This window comes from Artibeus jamaicensis, unplaced genomic scaffold, assembly GCF_021234435.1.
Source record: "Artibeus jamaicensis isolate MK-2021 breed Jamaican fruit bat unplaced genomic scaffold, CSHL_Jam_final contig_525, whole genome shotgun sequence".
Taxonomy (NCBI): domain Eukaryota; kingdom Metazoa; phylum Chordata; class Mammalia; order Chiroptera; family Phyllostomidae; genus Artibeus; species Artibeus jamaicensis.
Genome location: NW_026521874.1, coordinates 5,911,877 through 5,933,925, shown reverse-complemented (window position 1 = coordinate 5,933,925; position 22,049 = coordinate 5,911,877). Strand labels below are relative to the sequence as shown.

Genomic DNA, 22,049 nt, shown 5'->3' with positions numbered 1-22,049 from the left:
TTTCTTTTTTTTTCTTTCATTTTAATTCATTTTATTTTTCAGGGCCATTTGAGGTTGATTCAGTTGGAATAAACTTTCTAATACAATATAAGTAAATTCACTTACTGGTTAATAATTTTTGAGATACTCTTCCTATGATATTATTTTGTTGTTCAGTGAGACTACTTTTTTTAAACTTTTTTATTGATTATGCCATTACATTTGTTCTATTCCCCCCCCCGTTCCCCTCCACCCTGCATACCCTCCCCCACCATTTTCCCCTTTAGTTCATGAACATGTGTCTCAAATTCTTTAGATTCTATATTTCCCCTACTATTCTTGCCTTCCCCCTATCTATTTTCTATCTACTGTCTATGCTACTTATTTTCTCTACCTTCTCCCCCCTTTTCCTTCTCCCACTCCTCTGTTGCTAATCCTCCACGTGATCTTCATTTCTATGGTTCACTCCTGATCTAGCTGTCCTCTTAGTTTGCTTTTGTTTTAGGTGTGGTTGTTAATAACTGTGAGTTTGCTGTCCTTTCACTGTTCATCTTTTTTTTAACTTCTTTTTCTTAGGTAAGTCCCTTTAACATTTCATATAATAAGGGCTTGGTGATGATGAACTCCTTGAATTTGATCTTATCTGAGAAGCACTTTATCTGTCCTTCCATTCTAAATGAAAGTTTTGCTGGATAGAGCAATCTTGGTTGTAGGTCTTTGGATTTCATGACTTGGAATACCTCTTTCCAGCCCCTTCTTGCCTGTAAGGTCTCTTTTGAGAAATCAGCTGACAGTCTGATGGGAACTCCTTTGTAGGTGACTGTCCCCTTATCTCTTGCCGCTTCTAGGATTCTCTCCTTCATTTGAATCTTGGCTAATGTAATGATGATGTGCCTTGGTGTGTTCCTTCTTGGGTCCAACTTCTTTGGGACTCTCTGAGCTTCCTGGATTTCCTAGAAGTCTATTTCCTCTGCCAGATTGGGGAAGTTTTTCTTTATTATTTGTTCAAATAAGTTTTCCACTGGTGGCTGGTCCTCTTCCCCTTCTGATGTTGGTCAGAATTCAGATGTTGGAACGTTTAAAGACGTCCTGAAGGTTCCTAAGCCTCTCCTCATTTTTTTGAATTCTTGTTTTTTCATCCTTTTCTGTTTGGTCATTTTTTTCTTCCTTCTTGTCCACTCCTTTGATTTGAGTCCCAGTTTCCTTTCCATCACTATTGGTTTCCTGTGGATTTCCCTTCATTTCTATTAGTTTAGCCTTCATATGTTCCTCTAATTTGTGACTAAAATCAACCAGTTCTGTGAGCATCCTGATCACCAGTATTTTGAATTGTGCACCTGAAAGTTTGGCTATTTCTTCATCACTTAGATTTATTGGCTCTGGGGCTCTGAGTTGTTCTTTAGCCATGTTTTGATCTGTTTGTGCCTGTTACATACGAGGAGCGGAGCCTTAGTTGATTTCTACTATTTTTAACCCGGGTGCATTTGTCATAAGAAATGAATCGCCGTTGATTCAGTATCATGGACCAAACAGAGTTGGTCATTTCCATCAGGGTTCGCTCTGCGTTGCACGTGCCCTGGGTTTGAACAGTGCGTGATGCTGTGCACTCACCATCATAGAATCACGCAGAAGAGTTTCCCCTTGTCCCACTCATTCCTGCCTCTCGGGGCAAATCTTCCTCCTTTTCTGACACATGCATTCCATGCCAGGAAGCCCCCTCTAGGCACTGCTTGCGCGTCATCCCACCCTTTTAACTGCTTGTTCTTCTCATTGGCAGTTAGTGTGACAGTTTGCAATTTCTCTTGAGGATCCTTTAGCCCACACGTTAGTTCAAAGTGTGTCGTTTAGTCGCCAGATATTTTGAAATTTTCCAGATAGCTTTCTTTTATTGATGTGGTGTCCAATTCCATTGTGGCAGAGGGTATGGTCCATGATCGCTGTCCTTTGGACTGGGGGGAAGGCATGGTTTGTGGCCAGAATGCAGTCTGTCTTGGTGAGGGTTTCACGTGTGCTCAAGAAGTGGGTATTCTGTTATTGCCGGAGGGAGTAGTGTGTAGATCCTCATTAGCTATCTTTCTTAGTCACCCTTCTCTTTTTTTAAGGAGAGGGAAGGGAAGGAAAAAGAAAGGGAGAGAAACATTGATATGAGAAAGCAATATTGATCAGTCGCCCCTTGTACAAGCCCTGATTGGGGACCTAACCCGCAACCCAGGCATGCGGCCTGACCAGGAATTGAACTGGCTACCTTGAGAGACAATGCCCAACCCACAAGCCACACTGCCTAGGGCCAGTCACCCTTCTCTTAACCAGCACATCAACTCATCGACACTCCCTGCTCCCATATACTGTGTGGACTTTTGCTTAAGGTATCAATGTAACCAGGGAGGGGTGGGCGCCCGCCTTTGGAACACTCACTTTGGCCCCTAGTTGGATCGTATTATGATAAAGATCCTGCCGGCTCCCAAACGCCTTGATGGGGATTGTACTTGCTAATGAAATGTGTACTTTGGAGTCAACATATATATTAGATTCCACACAAGTGCCAAAGAGAGCTGTCATTAGAAGCGGACATGGAACTCTTTGGAAAGATGCAATAAAGGGAAGTTTCACAAAACACTGCACAGAATTAGGTAAGAATGACAATGACACAACTGGACAGACTGAGGAGACAGCTGGAGGGATCCAGAGTTATGCCCGCATGCTTCTGCAGGCAGCTGTAAGTCCTCGTACCCGTTAAAGACACATTAAGGGAGGTCCAGGTGGCGCATTTATTCAAGAAAGATCATGCTGGACTCCTCAAGGGCCTGCCCTCAGCGAAAAGGTCTAGGTCATTCTTGAACGATTGAGAAATGAAGGCCCCCCCCTGTGAGGGCCCTGGCAGCCACGTCAGAGGATTATGACACTCTGGGGTCCTACCTATGAACCTGGAGCCCCACAGGAGGAAGTGACTTGCTCAAGAACACACAGCAGTTTTGGGCCAGAGCCAAGCAGAAACATAATCTGTTTCATGGTGATGGGTATTTCCGTGGTGCTGCAATGGGTTGTTTAACCTTATTAAGCCAGTGACCCTGGCAGAGCTGCCTGCGCCAAGGAGGGGCCCGCCAGCTGGTTTCAGAGCACTGACTGCGTAACCTACCTGGCCGTGGGCCAGCTTCTGCTGTGTTCACCAGGAACCGTGTGCCCTTTGAGCCTCTATCCCTTTCTCGGGCCTCACCTTTGTCAGGCATGTTGGGAGACCAGAACTTGGAACTTGGTCTCACCTCTGAGAAGTATTTATTGCCCCCAAGTTCCGGGTGAGGAAACCGAAACTTAGAGAGGTGAGGCTCCTCCTCTGGAAGGTGACAGCCACTCGGGACCTGAACAATGAACTCGAGTGGGTTCGACGGCTTGTATGCGCTTTTTGGTTTGCTGCTTTCTACCACATCGTGTTGCCTCTGTTTGATTCCAATGGAGGGGTGGAGGAGGGACTTAGCCAAGTCAGATGTACGGATGCCTCCTTTTCCTCATGTCTTCCTCTGTGCTTCTCTGGCACGTGTTTGTGCCTGGGGAAGGAGACCAACCGTTGGAGGTGGCAATCTTGTTTCTTTTCAACTGCCCGTAACTGGGTGGTGGCGGCTGCTGAGATTGCCGTGGTAAGGATTCCGAGGCTGCTAGTAGGCTCAGGGGGAAAGATGCCGTACGGATTAGGGGTGAATGCTGTGAGCCCGGGCGTAGAGAGGCGACCGGCATGGCCCGTCATTCCTGGGAGGCCCGTGTGGCCCTCATCAGCACCGCTTTCTTCCACTTGGTGGCTGCCAGCTGAATTGTAGGAAAAAAAACGGTCGTGTCCCCTGGACGGAGCAGAATCTGCTGGGAGCAAGGGGGTGGCGGGCAGAGCACAGGTGGAGTGAAAGAAGAAACCCTCCTGGGAGGCTTCTGCCTTGACACTGAGCGCCGCCCCTTTGGGGGCCAGGACAGGGATCTTGTCTCAGACTTGCCCTGGAAGAGGAGTGTCTGTTGGCTGGAACTGGGGGCTCCTTCTGGGAAGAACCCAACATTCCTGATCAACTGCCTGAGCTCTTTTGGGATTGGTTAGGGGTTAGGGTGAGAGTAAGAATTCGACTGAGTATTTCCTACTCCGCTCCCCAGGGGGCTGGTGGAGGATCCCCAGTGAGAGGGGCCGTGGGGAAGGCGTGTTCGTAGCAGGAAGGGAAGTGCTGCATGCAACTCGAAGGAGGCGTTTGATGGTCCTCATTAGGCCCTCGGTCAACTCCACCATCTCTGTCCGCCTTGACCTCTGATTCTGCAACCATTGGGGACTTTCCCCCAAGGTTGGGGTGGGAGGGAGGAGAGGAGGGTGCTGCCTGCTGGTGGGGGCACCAGCACAAAGCATTCTCCGAAGAGGGAGTGGGGTCAGGGAAGCCCAAGACGAAATCCATCAGAAAGCAAACTCCCTGTGGGCGGAGCCCACGGCTTCCTTGCTCACCACCATGTCCCCAGTGGTTGGAACACAGTAGATGCTCACGAAATACTGACTATCCAAGTGGCATCACGTATCCTGGTGGGGGTGGGGGGACCGACTTCCAGAAGCCAGGAAGGAAGAGCAGAGGCCACCAGTTTTCCTGAATATTCCTACTTTATTTTTGGTTACATCATCACAGAGAAACGCAGTGGACGGTTCTGCATGCACCGGAAGGCGAGAGTGTGTTCTGGGCAGGGGGGCGGTTACATTGTTGGGGACGGCGGAGAGAGCGTGCGCCTGGACTGCGGGCTGAGCTTGCCACATGCTGATTCCAGCGCCAAGACCAGCGTCAGGCTTGGGCGACGCAGCCAGCGAGCTTTCTCCTCGGGGTGGACTGTGGGAAGGAGGGGTGCAGGGGAAGGTGGCAGCCAGGAAGCTGTTGGCCATCTTGGGGAAGGCGGGGAACTTGCTGTTTAGAAAGTGGTGACTGGGGATGAGAAATCAGTGACAGTCAATGAACCGCGCAGAGAGCTGGGGGTGGAGGACGCCGAAAGGAAGGCTGAAGGGTGTGCGTTTGGAGAAGGTGGGCGTCTGTGCGTCCACCTGACGACCTCTGCAGAGGTCGGCGGGCAGGCAGACAGGGCGGGGGATTTTCACAGGGCAACTGGGGAAAACCCAGACTTTCTCACAGGGCGCCGAAGGCTGCCCAAACCCAGCCTCAAACGTATGTGCGTCCTCACTGCCTTTTTCTCCTTAAACAATTTTTTTCTTTTTTTGGAAAAAGGCTGGATGATTCCTGACGGACTAAGAGCTGTTAGCATCAGGCTCTAAGTTCTAGATCTGCGATGCTGGGGTTGTATTCTTCCGATACACCTGGTGGAGAGGGTGGAAGGGGCAGAGACAGACCGACAGATGGAGACAGATAGGTTTGAGGCTATTCTGAGTGAGACTCGGAGCGAGGGGACAGTCAGAGCATCATGGATAGGAGTTGTGGGTTCATTAAACTAAGAGCAGAGGAAGGAGAAACCCAGTGCTGCGGGCCCTGGCGAGGCCCGCCTCGGGCCCAGAGCTTGGGTTTCCAGATACCTTCTGCGTGCACTTGGGGAGGCCCGGGGCCGAGAAAGCCCCTCTGTGGGGTGTCTACACAGCCTGCAGGATGCTGCCAGGCACCCGGGGCAGCCACCTGGAGGTGCCAACAGGAGAAGTGGGTGGCCTGAAGAGCTAGGGTCTCAGTGGAATTTCAGGTTCTGCTGGTCTGGCCTGTGAGAGGAAGCAAGGGGGTGAGGCGGTGTTCAGGTATTTTTTGCTTTTGCTATTTAACCCTTTTAGAGAGGGAGTGAAAAGGCAGGGAAAGAGATGGGGGTAGAAAGGGAGAGTTCTGTGTGGTGGATGGGACAGGAAGGGACAGAGAGCGGAGCGGGGGGGTGGGGGAGAGGCTAGAAAACAGGTGTGTTGTTTTTTTTTTGCTAGGAAGCAAATAGGTGCCATCCTGAAAGAGGAGGCTACCCAGGTCCCTTTGTGTATTTCGCATGGCCACTTCTTGAAGTATTTGGGGGCTGGGAGGGTGTGTCCCTAGTCACCAGGGAGCCTGAACACGGTGGCCTATTTCCCTGGCAACTGGGGGATATGTGCAGAGGCAGTGGGGGCCTGGTGGTTCTACTCTGCCCCCAAACACAAGGTCCCCACAGCGCTGAGGGGATACAGAGACGTGACACAGGAAATACAAGTTGTGTGTGTGTGTGTGTGCACCTGTTCGAGGCCAGGAGGGTCTAAAAACAGTCCTAAGTGATGAAAACCACGTGTAACTACCCACACTGGAAGGCTGTCGAATGAACAGCCCCCTTGGACAGATCCCCCCCCATCCCTGCCCGGACGGCTCCATCCCAGGGAGACCAGAAAGGGGCTGCGTTCGGAGCCCTCATCGCTTCACAGCAGCAGCAGCAGCAGCAGTGTGGCGGGGTAGGAGGCAGTCTTTGGCGGCAGTGCCCAAGGTGAGGGGGAGACCCCAAGGAGAGGCGCAGGGAGGGTGGCAGGGGACGGGGTGGCAAGGTGTGGAGAAGAGAGAGCAAGAGTGCAGTGGGCTGCTGGGGCAGGCTCGGGCAGGGGGCGGGACACGGAGCCGGAGACCTGGGCACCACCCTAATCGCTCGACACGTGGTTCTCGTTCTGCAGCTGGTGCCAGCGCTCGATCTTCTTATCCTTGTTTTTCAGACACTCGTACCAGTGTTTTAAGCGCTCTCCCTTGGCCGAGATGCCCAGCTGGCAGCCTCCTGGACGACAGGGGCAGATGGGGACAGGCAGTCAGAGTGGGGGGACACATGGGACTCTCGTTCAGGACCCAAACGTCTAATTGGAGAAAACTGCCACCGAGCAGGGATCCCCCCACCCCCGCCAGTGCCTCGGGATCCACTGTCCCCGGAGGGTGGTTGCCACGGTGTTGTTACTACCTACCTCCGGCCTTCCCTGCCTACGGGCTACCCGCTCAGGAACCCGCAGTGGCTCCCTATGGTCGTACCAAGTTGCCTACTTTTCAAGACCTCCCACAAAATCACTGCCCACACATGGAAACGTGCCTCCCACTGTGTTGAGAAACTCGTCGTCTGTTTTCAGAGAGTTTCATCACCCTGCCCAGTCCTGCCCCCACACCTTTGCTCACACCCTGCCCCATCTTCCACAGCTGTGGTCCCCCATCATTTGGAGGGGGGCTGGGAACACAGAACCCTCATCCTAGACCTGCCTCTGGATGGAGGAGACAACCTCTGCACCCTATTTTCTGCAGAGCCGCAGACCCCACGCTCCTGTGATCTAACTGTGCCACTGGGGGCGATGTGGTCAGCGACTGAGCAATCATGATCCAATCTTCTCGGCTCCGCAAGCCCTTTGGCCTGAAGGCAGACCCTCCGACTGAACCCACATCAGGACCGTGAGCTCTGACCCAGTGTTCGGACAGTGTGCCCCAGGAATAGAAAGGCCCTCGCGGCCGGGCAGCCCTGGCACAGGCTCGCCTCTCCCTCAGGGACAGGGGCGTGGTTTCTCAGGAGCGGGACATACTCACCGATGTAATCGTTGGACTTGCCGATGTCATAGTCCCAGACCGAGATGTCCAGGGACTTCTTGGCCAGGTCACTGTGTTTGATATCATAGAAGAACTCCTGAATGCAACAGAGGAGGACGTGGGAGTCAGAAGGTCCCCTGAGCCTTTGGGGTCTAAGGGGTTCATGGACTGATGGGAGGCCCTTGAACTAGGCATCCCGGGAGCAAGGGGGCCTTCCTGCTGAGCCTCTAGGCCAGGCCTGAAAATCCCTTTTCAACAAACATTCTGTAAAACGAAGCCCCTCCAGGCCTGTAATTCTCTCTCCAGTGACTCCGTGTTTGAAACTGGGGAGGCTGGCGGAGTTTTACTGAGAGCGCCAGTCCTGGTCAAGTTTCCTTGAAGGCAGCTGGCCATGAGCTCAGCCCCTCCATTCTGGTGGGCTCTAAAGTCGGCTCTCCCTTGTCACAGTTCAGAGATTAAAAGGTGGTTGAGGGGACTGAGACCAACATGAGCAATAGGTGCTTATGTTTCCAGTGCTTTGAAAACTCAATACGGATATTAATTAGAATATTATAGTGTATAAAATGTGTACCCTACTACATGAAATGTAATATGAATATACCATATCGTGGCTTTCATTTTCCATTTTATGTAACACAGTACCACGCTGGTGAACACTTTTCTGCATCACTGTTACAATGGCTTCCTCTTGTGGCCTTGTGGCTGTACCATGATCTAATGCCTGATGGGTATTTGTTTTTCATTTTTCCTGACCATTAACAAATGCGATGAAAGGCATCCTTGTGGCTAAACGATGTGTATGTCCACGATGACGAGGGAGTGCAGGGAGTGACACATTAGATTTGCGTTTTAGAAAGCTCATGCTTCTACGGAGGACAGGCGAGGTGCAGGGAGGTGAGTCATAGGTCTACTGCAACAGGCCAGGCATGAAACGCCAGGGTTTAAGCCAAGGCGGTAGGAGCGAACACAGAGAAAGGGGTGCATTCGGTGGGGATCTAGACAGTGGCTCTGGGAAGACCTGATGTCCTGGATGGATGTGGGAGGAGAGGGACAGGGACAGGGCAACACCAACTGGGTGGACGGGAAAGGATGTTACTGTCCCTGCTCATTCCCTCAAATTTCAGTATCCCAGGCTGTTCAAATTGGTGAAGATATTGGAGAAAATATAATTCTGTATTTCTTCAAACTTAGCTTCCTGCCTAATCTATAGGTTTTTATTGTTAGGCTTGATTCCCTCCAGTGACAGGAAACTCATTACCTATCCTTTAGATAATCCAAGCTGATCTATGAGAGAAAGGGTTTTTTGTTTGTTTGTTTGTTTTTTTGATGTGCCTGACAACCCCGGGGAGAGAGTTTCTTCCTCTCTCACACTCAGGGACTATTCCGTAGCACGGCAAAATGGGGCAGCCTCACCTCATTAAATTCAGGATTCAAGGTTTTCTTCTTAATTTGTGTCTTGTGTTTGGCCTTCTTTCCCATGTCTGGTTTCAGCCAGCTGAGAGGAGACATGAGAGGCTGTCAGGAGTGAGGTTTAATGGCTAAGAACAGCCCGTTGGTGACAGGACCCCAAAGGCTCCTTCCAGTGTCAGGAGAGTAACAGGCAAGCAAATCGGAACTCGAATCGACGTTGATGGTGGCCGTGTGCAGCAGAGTAACCCTGGTGCCAGGTGCTGCGCACCTGAGGTGCATTTAACCTGCCACACACCCTCGATGCCAGAACTACAACCACCCACTTTACCTACAAGGAAACCACGGGGCCAGAGGAGTGGAGACAGGAGCCTCAGGCCACACAGCAGGGACTGAACCCAGCTGTTGCCTCTGGAGCCTGTGCTCTGAGCCAGGACTTGCTCTCAGTGGACCAGATTGAGACCCTGGGCGGCTGTGCCTGGCATTTCACCGCCTGTCGCCCCTGGGTTGGCTCCAACTCCTGGGGAGGTGGCCTGTGTATAGGCAAAGGGGGTAAAAGCCGCAAATCCAATTGCTGTCGTTGTCGCTCCTCTGCTCAAACTACTGCACTTTGTCCTGAGGGTGAAGTTCACGGTCTCCAACGTGGCCTTCAGAGCTGGTGAGGTTGGTCCCCGCTCTAGACCAGCTGACTCTCATGGCCTGCTCTTCACCCCACTTCCCACTCACTCTCCTTCCAACCCCAGGGCCTTTGCACACGCTGTTTCTGCGCCTGGAAGGCTCTTCTCTCCATAGGCACAATGCCTGGCACATAGTAGGAATACGATCAGTATTTTCTGGGTCACCCTGAGGCACCCTGCTGTCTCTACAGCCCTCCTCCAGTTCCCTCTCGACTTCCCTCCACAGGCGTTTGTTTCCCCCAACAAATCCCTTGTACATTTCATCCTGCCTTGGTTCCTGCTTCTAGGAAACTATTATTTCTTCCCATTGTACAGAGAAGGACCCTGAGGCCCAGAGATGTTAAGGCGTGAGCCGAAGGTCACAGAGCTAGAGAATACTGAAGGTGGCTGATCTAAGATTCGAACCCAGGCAGTCTGGACCCAGAGCCCAGGCTCCCCTCCAGATCCGTGGGAACACATACTTTGCTGCCACGAGGCAGGCCAGAATTCCACCGAGAGCAGCTAAATAGCTCTGGACCGGGCTCAAATCTAACTGCTGTATCTATGTTACCTCATTTGGCCTTATGCCTCATCCTGGAAATAAGTGGAACTATTGCCTCCATCTTACCAAGGAAGAGTCTGGAAGCTCAGAGAGGTTAAATAACTTGCTCAGAGTCACACAGCTAGCTGCTGCCAGAGGTGGGGGTTGAACCCCATGTCTGATTCAAAGGCAGCATGAGAATGCGCCCGGCGGACCTCCGACTACAGGGGGCCCAACCCACCACGGCCCCAGCTGCTGTGCTTGGCAACCCACGCCACGTTTTTGCCAAGGCCACGCCCCCAGCTAACAACCACATGTGGCGGGGACACTATGGCAGGCCCACTCCATGTGACATGGGGTCGATGGCCGATTTTGACCTAAGGACTCCCCACGGCCTTGCTGAAGTTGTGTCCGGGAGGCTTCCGCCGACCCCGCCCTCCCTCAGGCCATGTGACTGCTCTCCCCACCCCCCTCTCCCTCCCGCCCGTGACACAGGCAGTTCCCTTAAGGAAACTCTTGTTGTTTAGGCCCATTGTGACATTTTTTCAGAGGACCCTGACTGACACAGGTGACAAAGTCGCTCCTAGTCCCCAGGAGTCAGGTTGCTGGGATAACCCCCACAGGCTAAGGTCTTCTTTCTGCACATTTCCAGACTGAATCTGGAACGGCCACACTGCCTCTCTGGTGGCAGGGCTCCGGCTGGGTGGGGGCGAGGTGCTGATTCTGGGGAGCTACCAATGGGGCTGCTGTGACCTTGCTGACTGTCCCTCTCCCACAGGAGGGGACCGAGCCGCAAACCTCTCGTGTGGGTAAGTGACACAGCAGTCTGGAGGCTCCACCCTCACACTTAGCCAGCTCTGGTGGTCTGTGTCCCTGTGTGACATCGGGCAGGTCCGTCTCCCTCTCTGGGCCTCAGTGTGCAATGGCGTTGGGGAAGCCCTCTGGTCCCCCTTTTACAAGGACCTAAGGCCCCCTGAGGGGCAGGACCACAGTCCCAAGGCACTGACTCACAGCTTGACGAAAGGATCTGAGTAGCCATTGGCATCCATGGCGGCCAGGTGCACGCAACGAATGATGCCCACGATGAGGCCCCCCTGCTGTGTGCTGTACATGAGGGACACCAGGATCTTGCCACGCTCCTCTATGTCACCAATGCGCTCCACCTGCTGCAAGAGGGGAAGAGGGTGCGTGAGCCTGGGAGCGGAGCAGGCCAGGAACTGGATGGGAGCCTCAGGCAGGGGCTCACTGGAAGGTGGAGGAGCCGGGCCAGAGCTAGTGCATTCAGTACCATGGACAGCAGGCCCTGCCCCGCCCCCCTCCATCCTCCAGGGAGAGGGTCTGGTGAAAGCCAAGGAGAACCAGTCTGAAGCACAGGAGACCAGTAGTTTTACTTCATCCCAGACACAGGCTAAGCCCTTACTCTGGTGACGGGCTGAGTCTGATCCTGGTCAGCGATGACCCGATTCTGCCACAGGACTGAGCCTTGACCCTGAGTTCAGACGCCCCTGACACCACCAGTCTTCCCACAAAGGCAGTCCCTGGGGTCACACAGGGCCCGAGGTTGATGGCCTGGCTGTGCAGCCCAACTCCAGCCTTGGCCACACACACAGCCCAAAGCGACACCCCACGGAGGGACAGTGGCCTTGCTCTAGTCCTGCAGGATCCCTGGCAGGGCTTCTGCCAACAAGGCCAAGGAGTTCAAGGGTGTCCCTGGCGTGAAAGGATGGGACTCCCCTGACCTTGGGCTCCAGGTGGGAAAAGCATCCACCTGGGTCTCATGTCCCAAAACTTTGGGCAAGGGCAGCTCTCATGTGACCCAAGGGGCAGGAGAAAGAGTTGAGATGGGGCCAGGGAGGGAAAGAAAGGGAGATGCCAGGGCCGGGCTGTGGCTTCGGTACCCGCTCCGTGCTCACCTCCTCCTCATAGAGGGCCATGCCTCGGGCGGACCCGGTGGTCCCGGCGCGCTTCATCTTGGGAGGAAACAGAAAGGAAAGAGAACATTGTCTATGGGGCTCACCTCCCTGGGCGAGAAGGACCAGACGCCCCTCAGCCCTCCAGCAGCACCCAGGACAGGCTTTCCAAGCCCGTGCGCTCCCCAGCTTTCCCCTCTTTAGCTGAATTTATAACACTAACCACTTGACGCCATGTGAGTGCACCATAACCTATGCAGTAGGTTGTATTAATAGCCCCACTTTACAGGTGAGGACACAGAGGATCAGAGTGGTTAAGCCACTTGGCCAAGGTCACACAGCCAATAAGTGGCAGAGCGCCCCATACACAAAACAGACAGGATTTGATCTGTGCTGGCTGAAGTGGCACAGTGGTCTTGGGGTCTGCCACCAGGTGCTTCTTCCTCCATGGCTCCCGAGGTCCTTCTGGGGGATTCTGAGGCTCTGGGGAACAGAGTGTGACAGCGCTGGTTAAAGACAACCTGCCCATTTTAGAGATGAGGGAAACTGAGGTCCAGAGGGGAGGAGGGGACAGCGCTTATGCAGCCCCTGTTCTTGGTGGGGCATATGAGGGGAGTTGGTGGTGGGAGGGCCAAGGACAAAGCAAAAGGTGATGGTGAGCAGAGGCCTGTGTGGTCCGCCACCTCCCAGCCTCTGGGGCTGGCTGTGTCCATCAGAGCAAGGTGGGCGGGCCCAGGAGCTGCTGACTCAGGCGGGGGCGTGGCCACTGTACGACACTGAGTGGGGGAAGGAAGGGGAAGTAAGAGGAAGCCCGAGGAACCCGCTGTCGCCAGGCAAAGACCCAGCGGGAAGGCGCCACTCCAAGGGTTGCCCGCAGTGATTTATCTGGGACCTGGCACTCGGTGTAAATTCTTCCTTGTGACTGTCATTACTGTGGCTTGTTCCTTCGCCTGTGCGGTAGGAGCCGGCACACAGCACTTGGATATTGCACCTGTGGGCCCGCCATCTGGTGGGAGGTTGCTACAAGCTTCCCCGTCCCACCTGACACGGCCTCCCCGTGGGGAGCTGGCCCTCTGCCCGGGGGAGGCAGGCGTGCTGGCGGCTGCAGGGGACCTGGCCCTGGCCGGTGCCGAGAGCACAGCCGCTGGTGTGCAGTGTGACGGGGGCGACTTGCTCCCGCTCTGGGCCCCAGGTGGCCCGTGCGCCCAAAAGGGCAGGTCGGATTGTCTCTAAAAATACAGGTTGCAGGCCCTGCCCTCTCTAAGTCAGGATCTTAGTTTTAAGGTGCTGATTTTAAAATCGCCAGTTGGTTCTGAGGAGCAGCCCAACTGGAGGCTCTCAACTTGGTTCTCGTTCTTTCTCAAAAGGCAAGTATCACATCTACTTATAATAACTGGCTCTCTACTCTCCCATTTTATGGATGAGAACACAAGGCCCAGAGCGGTTAAACAACTTGGCCCAGGTTTAGAACAAATAGCAGAGCCAGGATTCAAACCCAGGGATTCTGGCTCCAGAGTCCTTGCTCTAGCATTGTGCTATCTTGCCTTCTGCTTGTGTGCATGGTGCTTTATGGCTTCATGAGTGACAGGTGGGTAGGGCAGTATTATTCCTGTAATAACCACAGGTAATAAGCGATGGTGCTTACTGTGCACTGGGTTCTGTTCTGATGTCTTTCACACAACGCTCCCACGCGGCAGTTACTGAAAGCCCAGGTGCAGATAAGAAAAACTGAGGCTCAGAGTAGCTCAGACATTTGGCCAGGGCCAGGGAACAGGGTAGTCTCAGAGCTGGGCTTTGAACCCAGGCCGGCCACACTGCCACACGGCTCTGCCCTCCCCAGTTTTATCAAAGAGAACCCTGCTGTTCAGAGAAGTGAGGCTCGCACGGGGCCGTAAAAGGCAGAGTCAGGGCACAGTCTCGATGCTCCAAGCGGAAATCCTTACCCTTCTCTCAATAGCAGCCACATCTCTGCTGCCTGGGCAGCCTGCAGGCCCAGGGGAAGGCTGCACCCCCAAATGCTCCCCCCGGCCTCAAGCCCCCAGGAAGAGGCACTCACCGGGATGACCCGCTCCAGACAGATATTGAAGTTCTTCCTTTGGTTGGGCTTCAGCTTCTTGAGAGAGAACCTGGTCTCGCCGATAAACTCGTTGTGGCCAAACTTGTCCTCATCGCAGACAGAGATCCTGCAAGTGCAGACAGGGTGGGGTGAGAAAGACGAGCACGTGCTCTTACTACGTGCCAAGAACTGTGATGGGTGCTGGCAAGGAAGGTGTCATGTGCGCAGGGACATTTCAGTTTCTGTGCATTGCGCCCGCAGCCAGGTAGTTTTCATGGAGTCTTTACTGCAGGGTAACTTGCAAGAGTGATGGGCACGGATCTTAAATGAATGGCTTGCTGAATCATTCCCATGCACACACCCACCTAACTGCTGCCGAGATCGAGATATAGAACATTACAGCTCTCAGAAGACCCTCATGGTCCCTTGCTGCCTCCTCCAAGAGAACCACTCTCTTTGACCTCTGGCCCCATGGGTTCATGATCCTGTTTTTGACCTTTATATAAATGGAAGCGAATGGCTTCTTTCACTTAACATGTATGTGAGATTCATCCAGGTCTATAGTGACCTGTCCTTTTTATTGCTGTATAGTAGTCCACTGGGCAAATATAACATCCTAATTCAGCTACTGACAGGCATTTGGTTTGGGGCTATTTCTGGTTTTGAGCTATTAGGAATAAAGCAGCAATGGCGCATCCACATTCCCGTCTTTTTTGTACGCACTTGTGTACATGCTGCGCCTTGAACAACGTGGGGCTTAGAGGTGCTGACCCACTGTGCCGTCAAAAATCCATGTATAACTTTTGACTCCTCCCTCAAAACTTAACTACTAGCAGCCTACTGCTGGCCAGAAGCCTTACAAATAATATAAAGAGTTAACACGTGGTCTGTTTATTATATGTATTGTATGCTATATTCTAGCAGTAAAATAAGCTAGAGAAAAGAAAAAGTATTGAGGACACGATAAGAAAATACACGTGCTGTATTTATTGAAAACAATGTACATGTAAGTAGACCCTGGAGTTCAAGCCCAGGTTGTTCAAGGTCAACTATAAGAAACTGAGAGCTGGGTTCATGGGTGTTTGCTGTACTGTAATCTACAGTTTTCTGCAAATTTGTACTGTTTCATAATGAAACTTAAAAAAAATCTGTAATCATTTCATTCTGTGGAGGACTCCAAAGCAGTTGAAATTAGATGGATCTAAACATCTCTTGTGGCTGTAACTCCAGGACATATTGTCAGGGAAAAAGGAAGGTTCCGGATATAAACAGCATGATACTCTCCATGCTGCTAACAGGAGTCTGAAGGTGCAGAGACCCCCAGGAGGAGGTGGCAGACCCAGGCCGAGGGAGGGAACTAACGTTTAAAAGGGGCTTTGCATTCTCTATTGTTCTTTACAGAAGAGTGTACCTGGGTATTACTAGTACCATTAAAATGCAGTGTAAGACAGCGTTACAGAAGAAGATGAGATGCGTCAACATATTGTTAAGTAAGACAGGTTGATTAGTTACGAGGATGGTCTGTCTTTCAAAACCCTCAATTTTATAAGGACCTTTTGCATGTGTGTGCGTCTGCACACACACACACACACACACACCCGACACCCAGACACTGAGAGGTTAAGAGTTTCACTTATTGGTATTCTTAGAAGTTTTTACCGGAAACACATACTGTTTTGTAAAAGTAAAAAAAAAGGAAAGAAAAAAAAAGTATGCGGAGAGGTTTTCAAAAGTGACCGCCGGGAACCACACGAGTGTCTCTGCCCACCCGCTGGGCGGGTACCTGAGGGTCTTCCTCTGCATGTCCTCGTCTGTGATGCCGTGGTAGACGAGAGTCTCGTTCCAGATGGGGTTCCGGGTGTTGCGCAGGGTTTTTGTCCGGAGCTTGTTGGACTAGAGCCCAGAGAGACAGACAGACAGACATGTGCGGTGGTGGGGAACCGGCCCTGCAGCCAGTCCTTAGGGCTGATTTAGGGTCGGGGTGGGGGAGTGATTTGGGAGACTTTCCCTTTAGGAGTGTCCAGGGGCTCAGCTGCTCCTGAGTGCACGTCCCGGGGAGTGCGGGGCATGCTCTGCAGTGAGGACCATGGCCATCGACTGCGATGGACGCTGATCCACCCCTCCACCCACACACGGGGCTCTCTCCTTAAACTTTCCAATAAGATCAGAAAGCAGAGACATTTCCCTTGAGGAAAAACTCCTACATAGGTCAGGGAGGCAGACGTAAGTGTCATCCACTCCTAGGCAGTAAAGGAACAATTTCTGGGGATACTGGGAAGGTTCCACGTTTCCCCAAGTAGCACCCTTCATGCTGAAATTCATTAGGGGGAAGGGACAAAAGTTTTCATTTCACTGTAAGAGAGAAGGCTAAAAATACACTACACCCAGAAGAGGTGGTCTGGTAACAAATCTAATTCACACTAACATGTAAATGACTCACTGGATTCCCTGGCAAAGCAAGTTTGGATTTAGGAGTGAGCAAAGGAGAGCAGCTTAGAGAGAAGCAAATGTCACTGGGGAGCTGGAAGTAGTAGTGGCCAAACACTTCACAGTTCAGCCATGGCCAGGTGAGGGACTGTTATTTCTTGATCCAAAGAAAGAGAAGATACTGCGCGCGCGTGCGTGTGCGCGCGCGCGCCTTATACACACACAAATGTCTTATGGGCATTCGATCCTTGCAGAGATTTTTAACACACACTTTCCCAAGACCATGCAACCAAGGGCAGGTCCCCCTTGCATTGAGAACATCCTCATCAAATTAACAAGACAAAGCCCAAAGTCAAACCCAAGGAGGCACCCTGCAGCCACGTGCTCTGAGTGGGCCCGCCCAAAAGTGAAGATCTAATCCCATTTTTCCTCCCCAGAGCAAAGTCAATGTCAGGTGAGCTGCCAGGGGAAAGAAAGTGGGTGGGGGGGACCTTTTCTCTCAGTGAAAGAACATTAATCATCTCAGTGCTGAGCCCTGAAGCCTGGAGGGAGTTATTCATTTCGATTGAGAGGGAGGGAGTGCTTGGTTGGGGCACAAAGTGGGAGGGGAGAGGGGCCATGCTCAGCACTGGGGAGCCACAGAAGGCATCTGAGCAGGTGAAGAGCACCATCGGGGCGTCCCCTTCTCTCCTGACCTTTGGAAGTTCCTGGACGCCAGGCTTGTGGGCTGGAGAAATGGGCAGGACTCCTGGCCCACCCTCAGACCTTGCGAGGACTCTGCCGCTCAGGGAGGAGGGGGTTTGGGGGCAGAGAGGGCTATTTTAGGCTCAGAGCTGGGAACCCCGGGTGCCTGCCAGGGCCCGTGTGCCTGGCTTGCCGAGAGGCCCAGGCCATATGGTACCTTGCTGGCTCCCGGCAGGAGGTGCAGCTTAACGTAGGGATCGGCCAAGCCGTTGGAGTCCATGGGCTTCAGTCCCTGCAAGAGAAAAGGCAGCGGAGTGAGGGCCTTGGAGGCCTGGCCACTCAGCTGTCATGGGCACTGGGTGCAGCCCGTGGCAGCTGCCCGTCCACCGGCCCACCCTAGGTGCTTCCTCTTCTGGAGAGAGAGAAGGGAGATGCGGTGCGTTGTGAAAAGAGCTCCGGAATCCGGCAGACGGGGCTTAAAACCTGGTCACGTCACTTCCTGGCTGTGTGGCCTTTGGCGAGTTGCTGAGCCTGCCCGAGCCTCGTTTTCCTCACAGGTCAAACGGGGTGAGAACAGTGCCTGCTTCACACACGGTGAGCCTTACACACGACTTCGCCTGGAGCGCGCCCGGCACAGGGCCTGGCACGTAGGAATGGCCCCATCGAGGCTGCATGGCTACTAGTGGGACGGGAGGAGGCGGTCCAGAACAGGAAGGGCAGGAGAGGGAGAGGTGGGGGAAGGAGGCCTGGGTTCTCGCCCCGCCCCTGCACTCCCTCCTGAGACCTCGGTTTCCCCCTCCAGATGCTGGGGACCGCTGTGTCTGCCTGGCCTCCTTCCCAGGGCTGGGATGAGGGTCAAATGAGACCCCGGGGGGCAGGGAGTTTGTCGGGGGTAGGAATGAAGTGGGGCTTGTTAACACGAGCGACTCCAAAGTCCCCGGGGTTCAGTCACACACTAGCCCTCTCCCCACGCCCAGGCTGGGACAGGTGTCCCACCTCTGGACTCCCACTGTCCCCTTGCCCACCACTTATCTTGAAGCCCAGGTATCACATCCTGTGATCTCCTTGGACCTCGGTTTCCTCATCTGTTCAATGGGGCTGATCACAGCCCCTGTGCTTCGTGGGGTTCTTGCAGGGATTAAACGAGGGCTCGCCTGTGAAGTTGGAGCTCTGGGCCTGGCCCAAGGACGTGTGGACAGCGCCGGCTACTACTAGCTGGGAGAGGATGCCGCGGAGTGGGGAGAGCGGCAGGGCCACCTAGTGGGCAAGAACACAGGCCTTTGAGCTGGACTGCAGTGGTTCACATACCAGTGCCACTACTTCCTGGCTGTGCGATCTGGGCAAGTCATTGAATCTCTCTGTGCCTCAGCTTCCTCATCTGTAAAATGGGAATGATGCTAGAACCTTCCTCACAGGCTGCTGTGAAGATTAAATGAGGTGAGGTAAATCTATAAAAAGCCCAGGTGGTTTATAATACTCGGGAAATGCTACAGTGACTCGGGAAATGCTACAGTGATGGGTTTTTGTCAGTTTCTCGGGGGGCGTCCATGAGAGCAGGGCCTATTCTTGCCCACTCTAGCATCCCCAGTATCTGGGGCAGTGCCTGACAGAGAGTAGGTGTTTAAGGAACATTTCTGGGATGACTGTTCGGGTTGCAAGGTTACCAACTGACACGCACTCTGCCTTTAAAATCTGAACGCCTTTGAGTGGGGCTTGCACACTTGTTTACCAAAGTCACTACCACTTCCTAGCACCTCAGATGGAGGGCCTCCCTTGGCAGGCCAGCCCATGAGGCTTGGAGGTTCCTGTACCCGTCTCCTTCTCTGGAGCTGCAGAAGGAGGCTGCATGAAAGACCGACCGGTTAAGGACCTGGGGCCAGAGCCTGTTCCATCTGGACTCCAGTCTGGCTCTGCCCTTTACCAGCGGTGTGACTCCAGGTTTTGACGGTCTGAGCCTCAGTTTTCCCATCTGTACATTGGGGCTAAAGATGCTCCCTATCTCCGAGGTTCCCGTAACGGTGAAACAAGATCTGTAGGTACTTACCTCACTGTGTTATTCGGGGGAGGGGGCTAGATGCATCTAAGTGCCGCCGCAGCAACCGGCACACAAGAGGTGCTCAATAAATGCTTGCTGAAGAGGTGACCGTGGTGTGCTGGTCTAGCAGTGGTGTTACACATTTCATACCTCGTTTATCATGCAAACCGGGACATTTTGTGAGCGAGGGGGAGTCTGTCATTATTACAGCAAAGCAACAGGCATAGATGGGGACTGTCCTGAGAAAACCGGAGCCCGCGGCCACCTTGCATTTAGTACTTACAGTCATCCCTAAGGGGGAGATGCTTTATTATCCCCAATTTACAAATGGACACACTGAGGCACAGAGAGGTTAAGTAACTTCCCCCAAGTCACACAGCTAGGAAGCAGCAAAGCTGTATTTGGACCCAGGCAGTCTGGTTCCTGGGCCTGGCTTGTTCTGCCTGGATCAGATTTGGGGTGTGGGGGAAACCCTCATCAGTTACCTGCTGGGATCTGCACTGACAGCCCCGGCTTTCCTCAGGGTCTGGAATTTGGTGGGCACACTCCCCCGGAGCTGGCAGGGTGGGGACAGTCTTCCACCTGGGCCTGCCTTTCCTGGCCCCCTCTGAAGCCTGCACTGGTGTCCTTGTGTCTGTACCAACGGGCCAACTCCGGCTGCCAATCCAGCTTCAGAGCCACACCCACCGAAGGGGCTGTTCCGTGGCCACATCGGCAGTCAAATCAGGCTGTTGTGGCCTCTGGGGTGGGCAGTGCCTCTGCGTCCCCTCCAGAGCTTTCAGCTGCCTCTGCCCCGGGGAGGCAGCTGCGCATTAAATGACGCCCCCCGCCCCCCGGCTTATTTCCAGAGGACACAGGCCCCTAGGATACTGGCTGTGGTGAGATTCTGTCTCTTTCTCTTTACTGCCATTGCCACAGAGAGACAAGGCAACAGACCTGGGCCTGGTAACCCACGTCCGCCCCACGCCCACCCCACGCCCCCTAGAGATGCCCGAGCAGCCCGAGGGGTCCCTCACCCACCTTGGCCTTTATGATGGTGCAGTTCAGGGAGCTGTTATCCTGGTCGTAGAGGAGGCTGAACTCCAGGGCACCCAGGGTGGCTGGAGGGGGCAGGGGTGGGAACCGAGAGAACATTCACTCAGTCATTCGACAAACATTTCCTGAGCGCTGAGAACGTACCCTGGATGGGCTAGGCATTGAGCCTACAGAAGAGAGGGAGACTCGGTCCCTGCTCTGGGCACCCCATGCTGGTAGATCCCAGCTGTGGTCCGTGAATGATTCGTTAATGACTTCGCCTAGTTAATGACTCCCTGTCCTGCCGGACGGAAAGATCCGGAGGGCAAGGGCTGTGTTTGTCCTGCTCACGGCTGTGTCCACGTGGGGCGCAGTGCGGGGAACACAGTCGCTGCTCACTCACTTGCTGGAGGAGTCTTAGCATGTGCTGTTGCCGCTGCCTTGGAATGCTCTCCCTCTAGATCCTCACGTGGCTGGCGCCTTCCCACGATCCATGCCTCAGCTTGGATGTCACCTCCTCAGACAAGCCCTCCCCGATCACTCCACCTAAAGCAGCCAGCCCCACGGTCACCCGCCCTGCTTTACTTCCTTCATGGGGCTGTGTCCATTTGACGTGAACTCGCTGCCATGTCAGCTGTTTCTCTCCACTAGAACATTAGTTCCTCAGATCAGCCAACTTGTCTGTCATTTTTTGGTCATGGTATTCCTAGTGTCTAGAACAGTTTGGGGCGCTTAGTAGGTGCTCAATAAATACACATAAGACAGAGAGGAGTGAGTGAGGAATCTGGAGGTGGGCTTGTTAGGAACCACTGTGGACAGCCCAGAACAGGGATGGACACAGGCTGGGAGGGACCGTGTGTGACGGGCCAGTGAAGAGACACATAAGGCACATGGACAAAGCAGTGGCCACTGTTCCAGGCAGAAGGGCAAGGGGGGCAAGGATGCGGAAAGGCAGGCAGGTGGGACAGACAGGGGACGCGTCCAGAGCGGAAACAGCCTCTGGTCGACCAGGTAACGTGGACTCCCTGACTCCTTTCCCCGCAGACCCTTGGGAGAGCACGGGGACGGAGGGGACAACTGACAGGTCACCGAGCTCCAGCCTCTGATCTACCACAGCAGCCACCCCCAGGCTCCGCGGGAAGGTGACGTGAGCACACGCCAGGGCCGCACTGAGAAAGGTGCCCGGCACGGAACGAGTGCTCAGCAAGCGTGGACCACGGCCCCCTCTGGGGTGCGTGTCACGTGGTACTAATTCCTCAGGTGTGTTGAGCACTACATAGTGGAGATTCCCAGTTCGCCGAGCACTTTCCCAGGGGCTTCCTCAGTTTACCGCCCCGTCAGTCCTGTATAAGAGGCAGCATTCTGCTTCTTATTTTACAAGGAGATGAGGTGACATGATGGGCCAAAACCATGCCGCCGATGACAGCCCTCCATGCAGGTGCAGTCCCTCCGTGTGACCTCGAGCTCCTGGAGCCTCCCCCCGTCCTGTGACACACACCAGGTGCGGCCACGTGCCCGTCTGTGCCTCTCCCCGGCTCACAACCCCCCAACCCCCGGCTCTCCTCCGCTGCTCCGGCCACGCTCGGGAGAAGTGCCGGGGGGTGGGGTGGGGTGTGTGTGTGTGTGTCCATCCCTGGGACTTGGGGCCGAGGTGGGGGGGTGTAAAACGGGCACTTCATGCACCACTGAGTGGGTGGGTGTAGGAGGAAACACACAGAGCCTTTTAGATGGGTGACGTCGACTTTCAGAAGCCGGGCACTACAGAGTGTTGGGATGGGCTGAAATGCAGACAGGCCCAGGCGTGGATGTTGGGCCCGTCACAACCCGACGTGTGACGTGTTGAG

General features: G+C 53.9%; 1 protein-coding gene across 1 annotated transcript in view; it reads right to left on the bottom strand.

The window, feature by feature from the left end:
* Nucleotides 1-5,199: 5,199 nt before the first annotated feature.
* RPH3A (rabphilin 3A) overlaps nucleotides 5,200-22,049 on the bottom strand; it is a 166,713-nt gene continuing 149,863 nt past the window's right edge. Inside the window, exons 15-24 of the mRNA XM_053669853.1 lie at nucleotides 20,212-20,291; nucleotides 17,374-17,448; nucleotides 15,829-15,938; nucleotides 14,046-14,172; nucleotides 11,993-12,049; nucleotides 11,091-11,245; nucleotides 8,889-8,970; nucleotides 7,476-7,572; nucleotides 6,548-6,690; nucleotides 5,200-5,680 (exon numbers count right to left, since the gene is read on the bottom strand). Coding sequence (XP_053525828.1) covers nucleotides 6,560-6,690; nucleotides 7,476-7,572; nucleotides 8,889-8,970; nucleotides 11,091-11,245; nucleotides 11,993-12,049; nucleotides 14,046-14,172; nucleotides 15,829-15,938; nucleotides 17,374-17,448; nucleotides 20,212-20,291 — 914 coding nt within the window. The 3' untranslated portion in view covers nucleotides 5,200-5,680; nucleotides 6,548-6,559. The remainder of the gene's footprint in view (nucleotides 5,681-6,547; nucleotides 6,691-7,475; nucleotides 7,573-8,888; nucleotides 8,971-11,090; nucleotides 11,246-11,992; nucleotides 12,050-14,045; nucleotides 14,173-15,828; nucleotides 15,939-17,373; nucleotides 17,449-20,211; nucleotides 20,292-22,049) is intronic.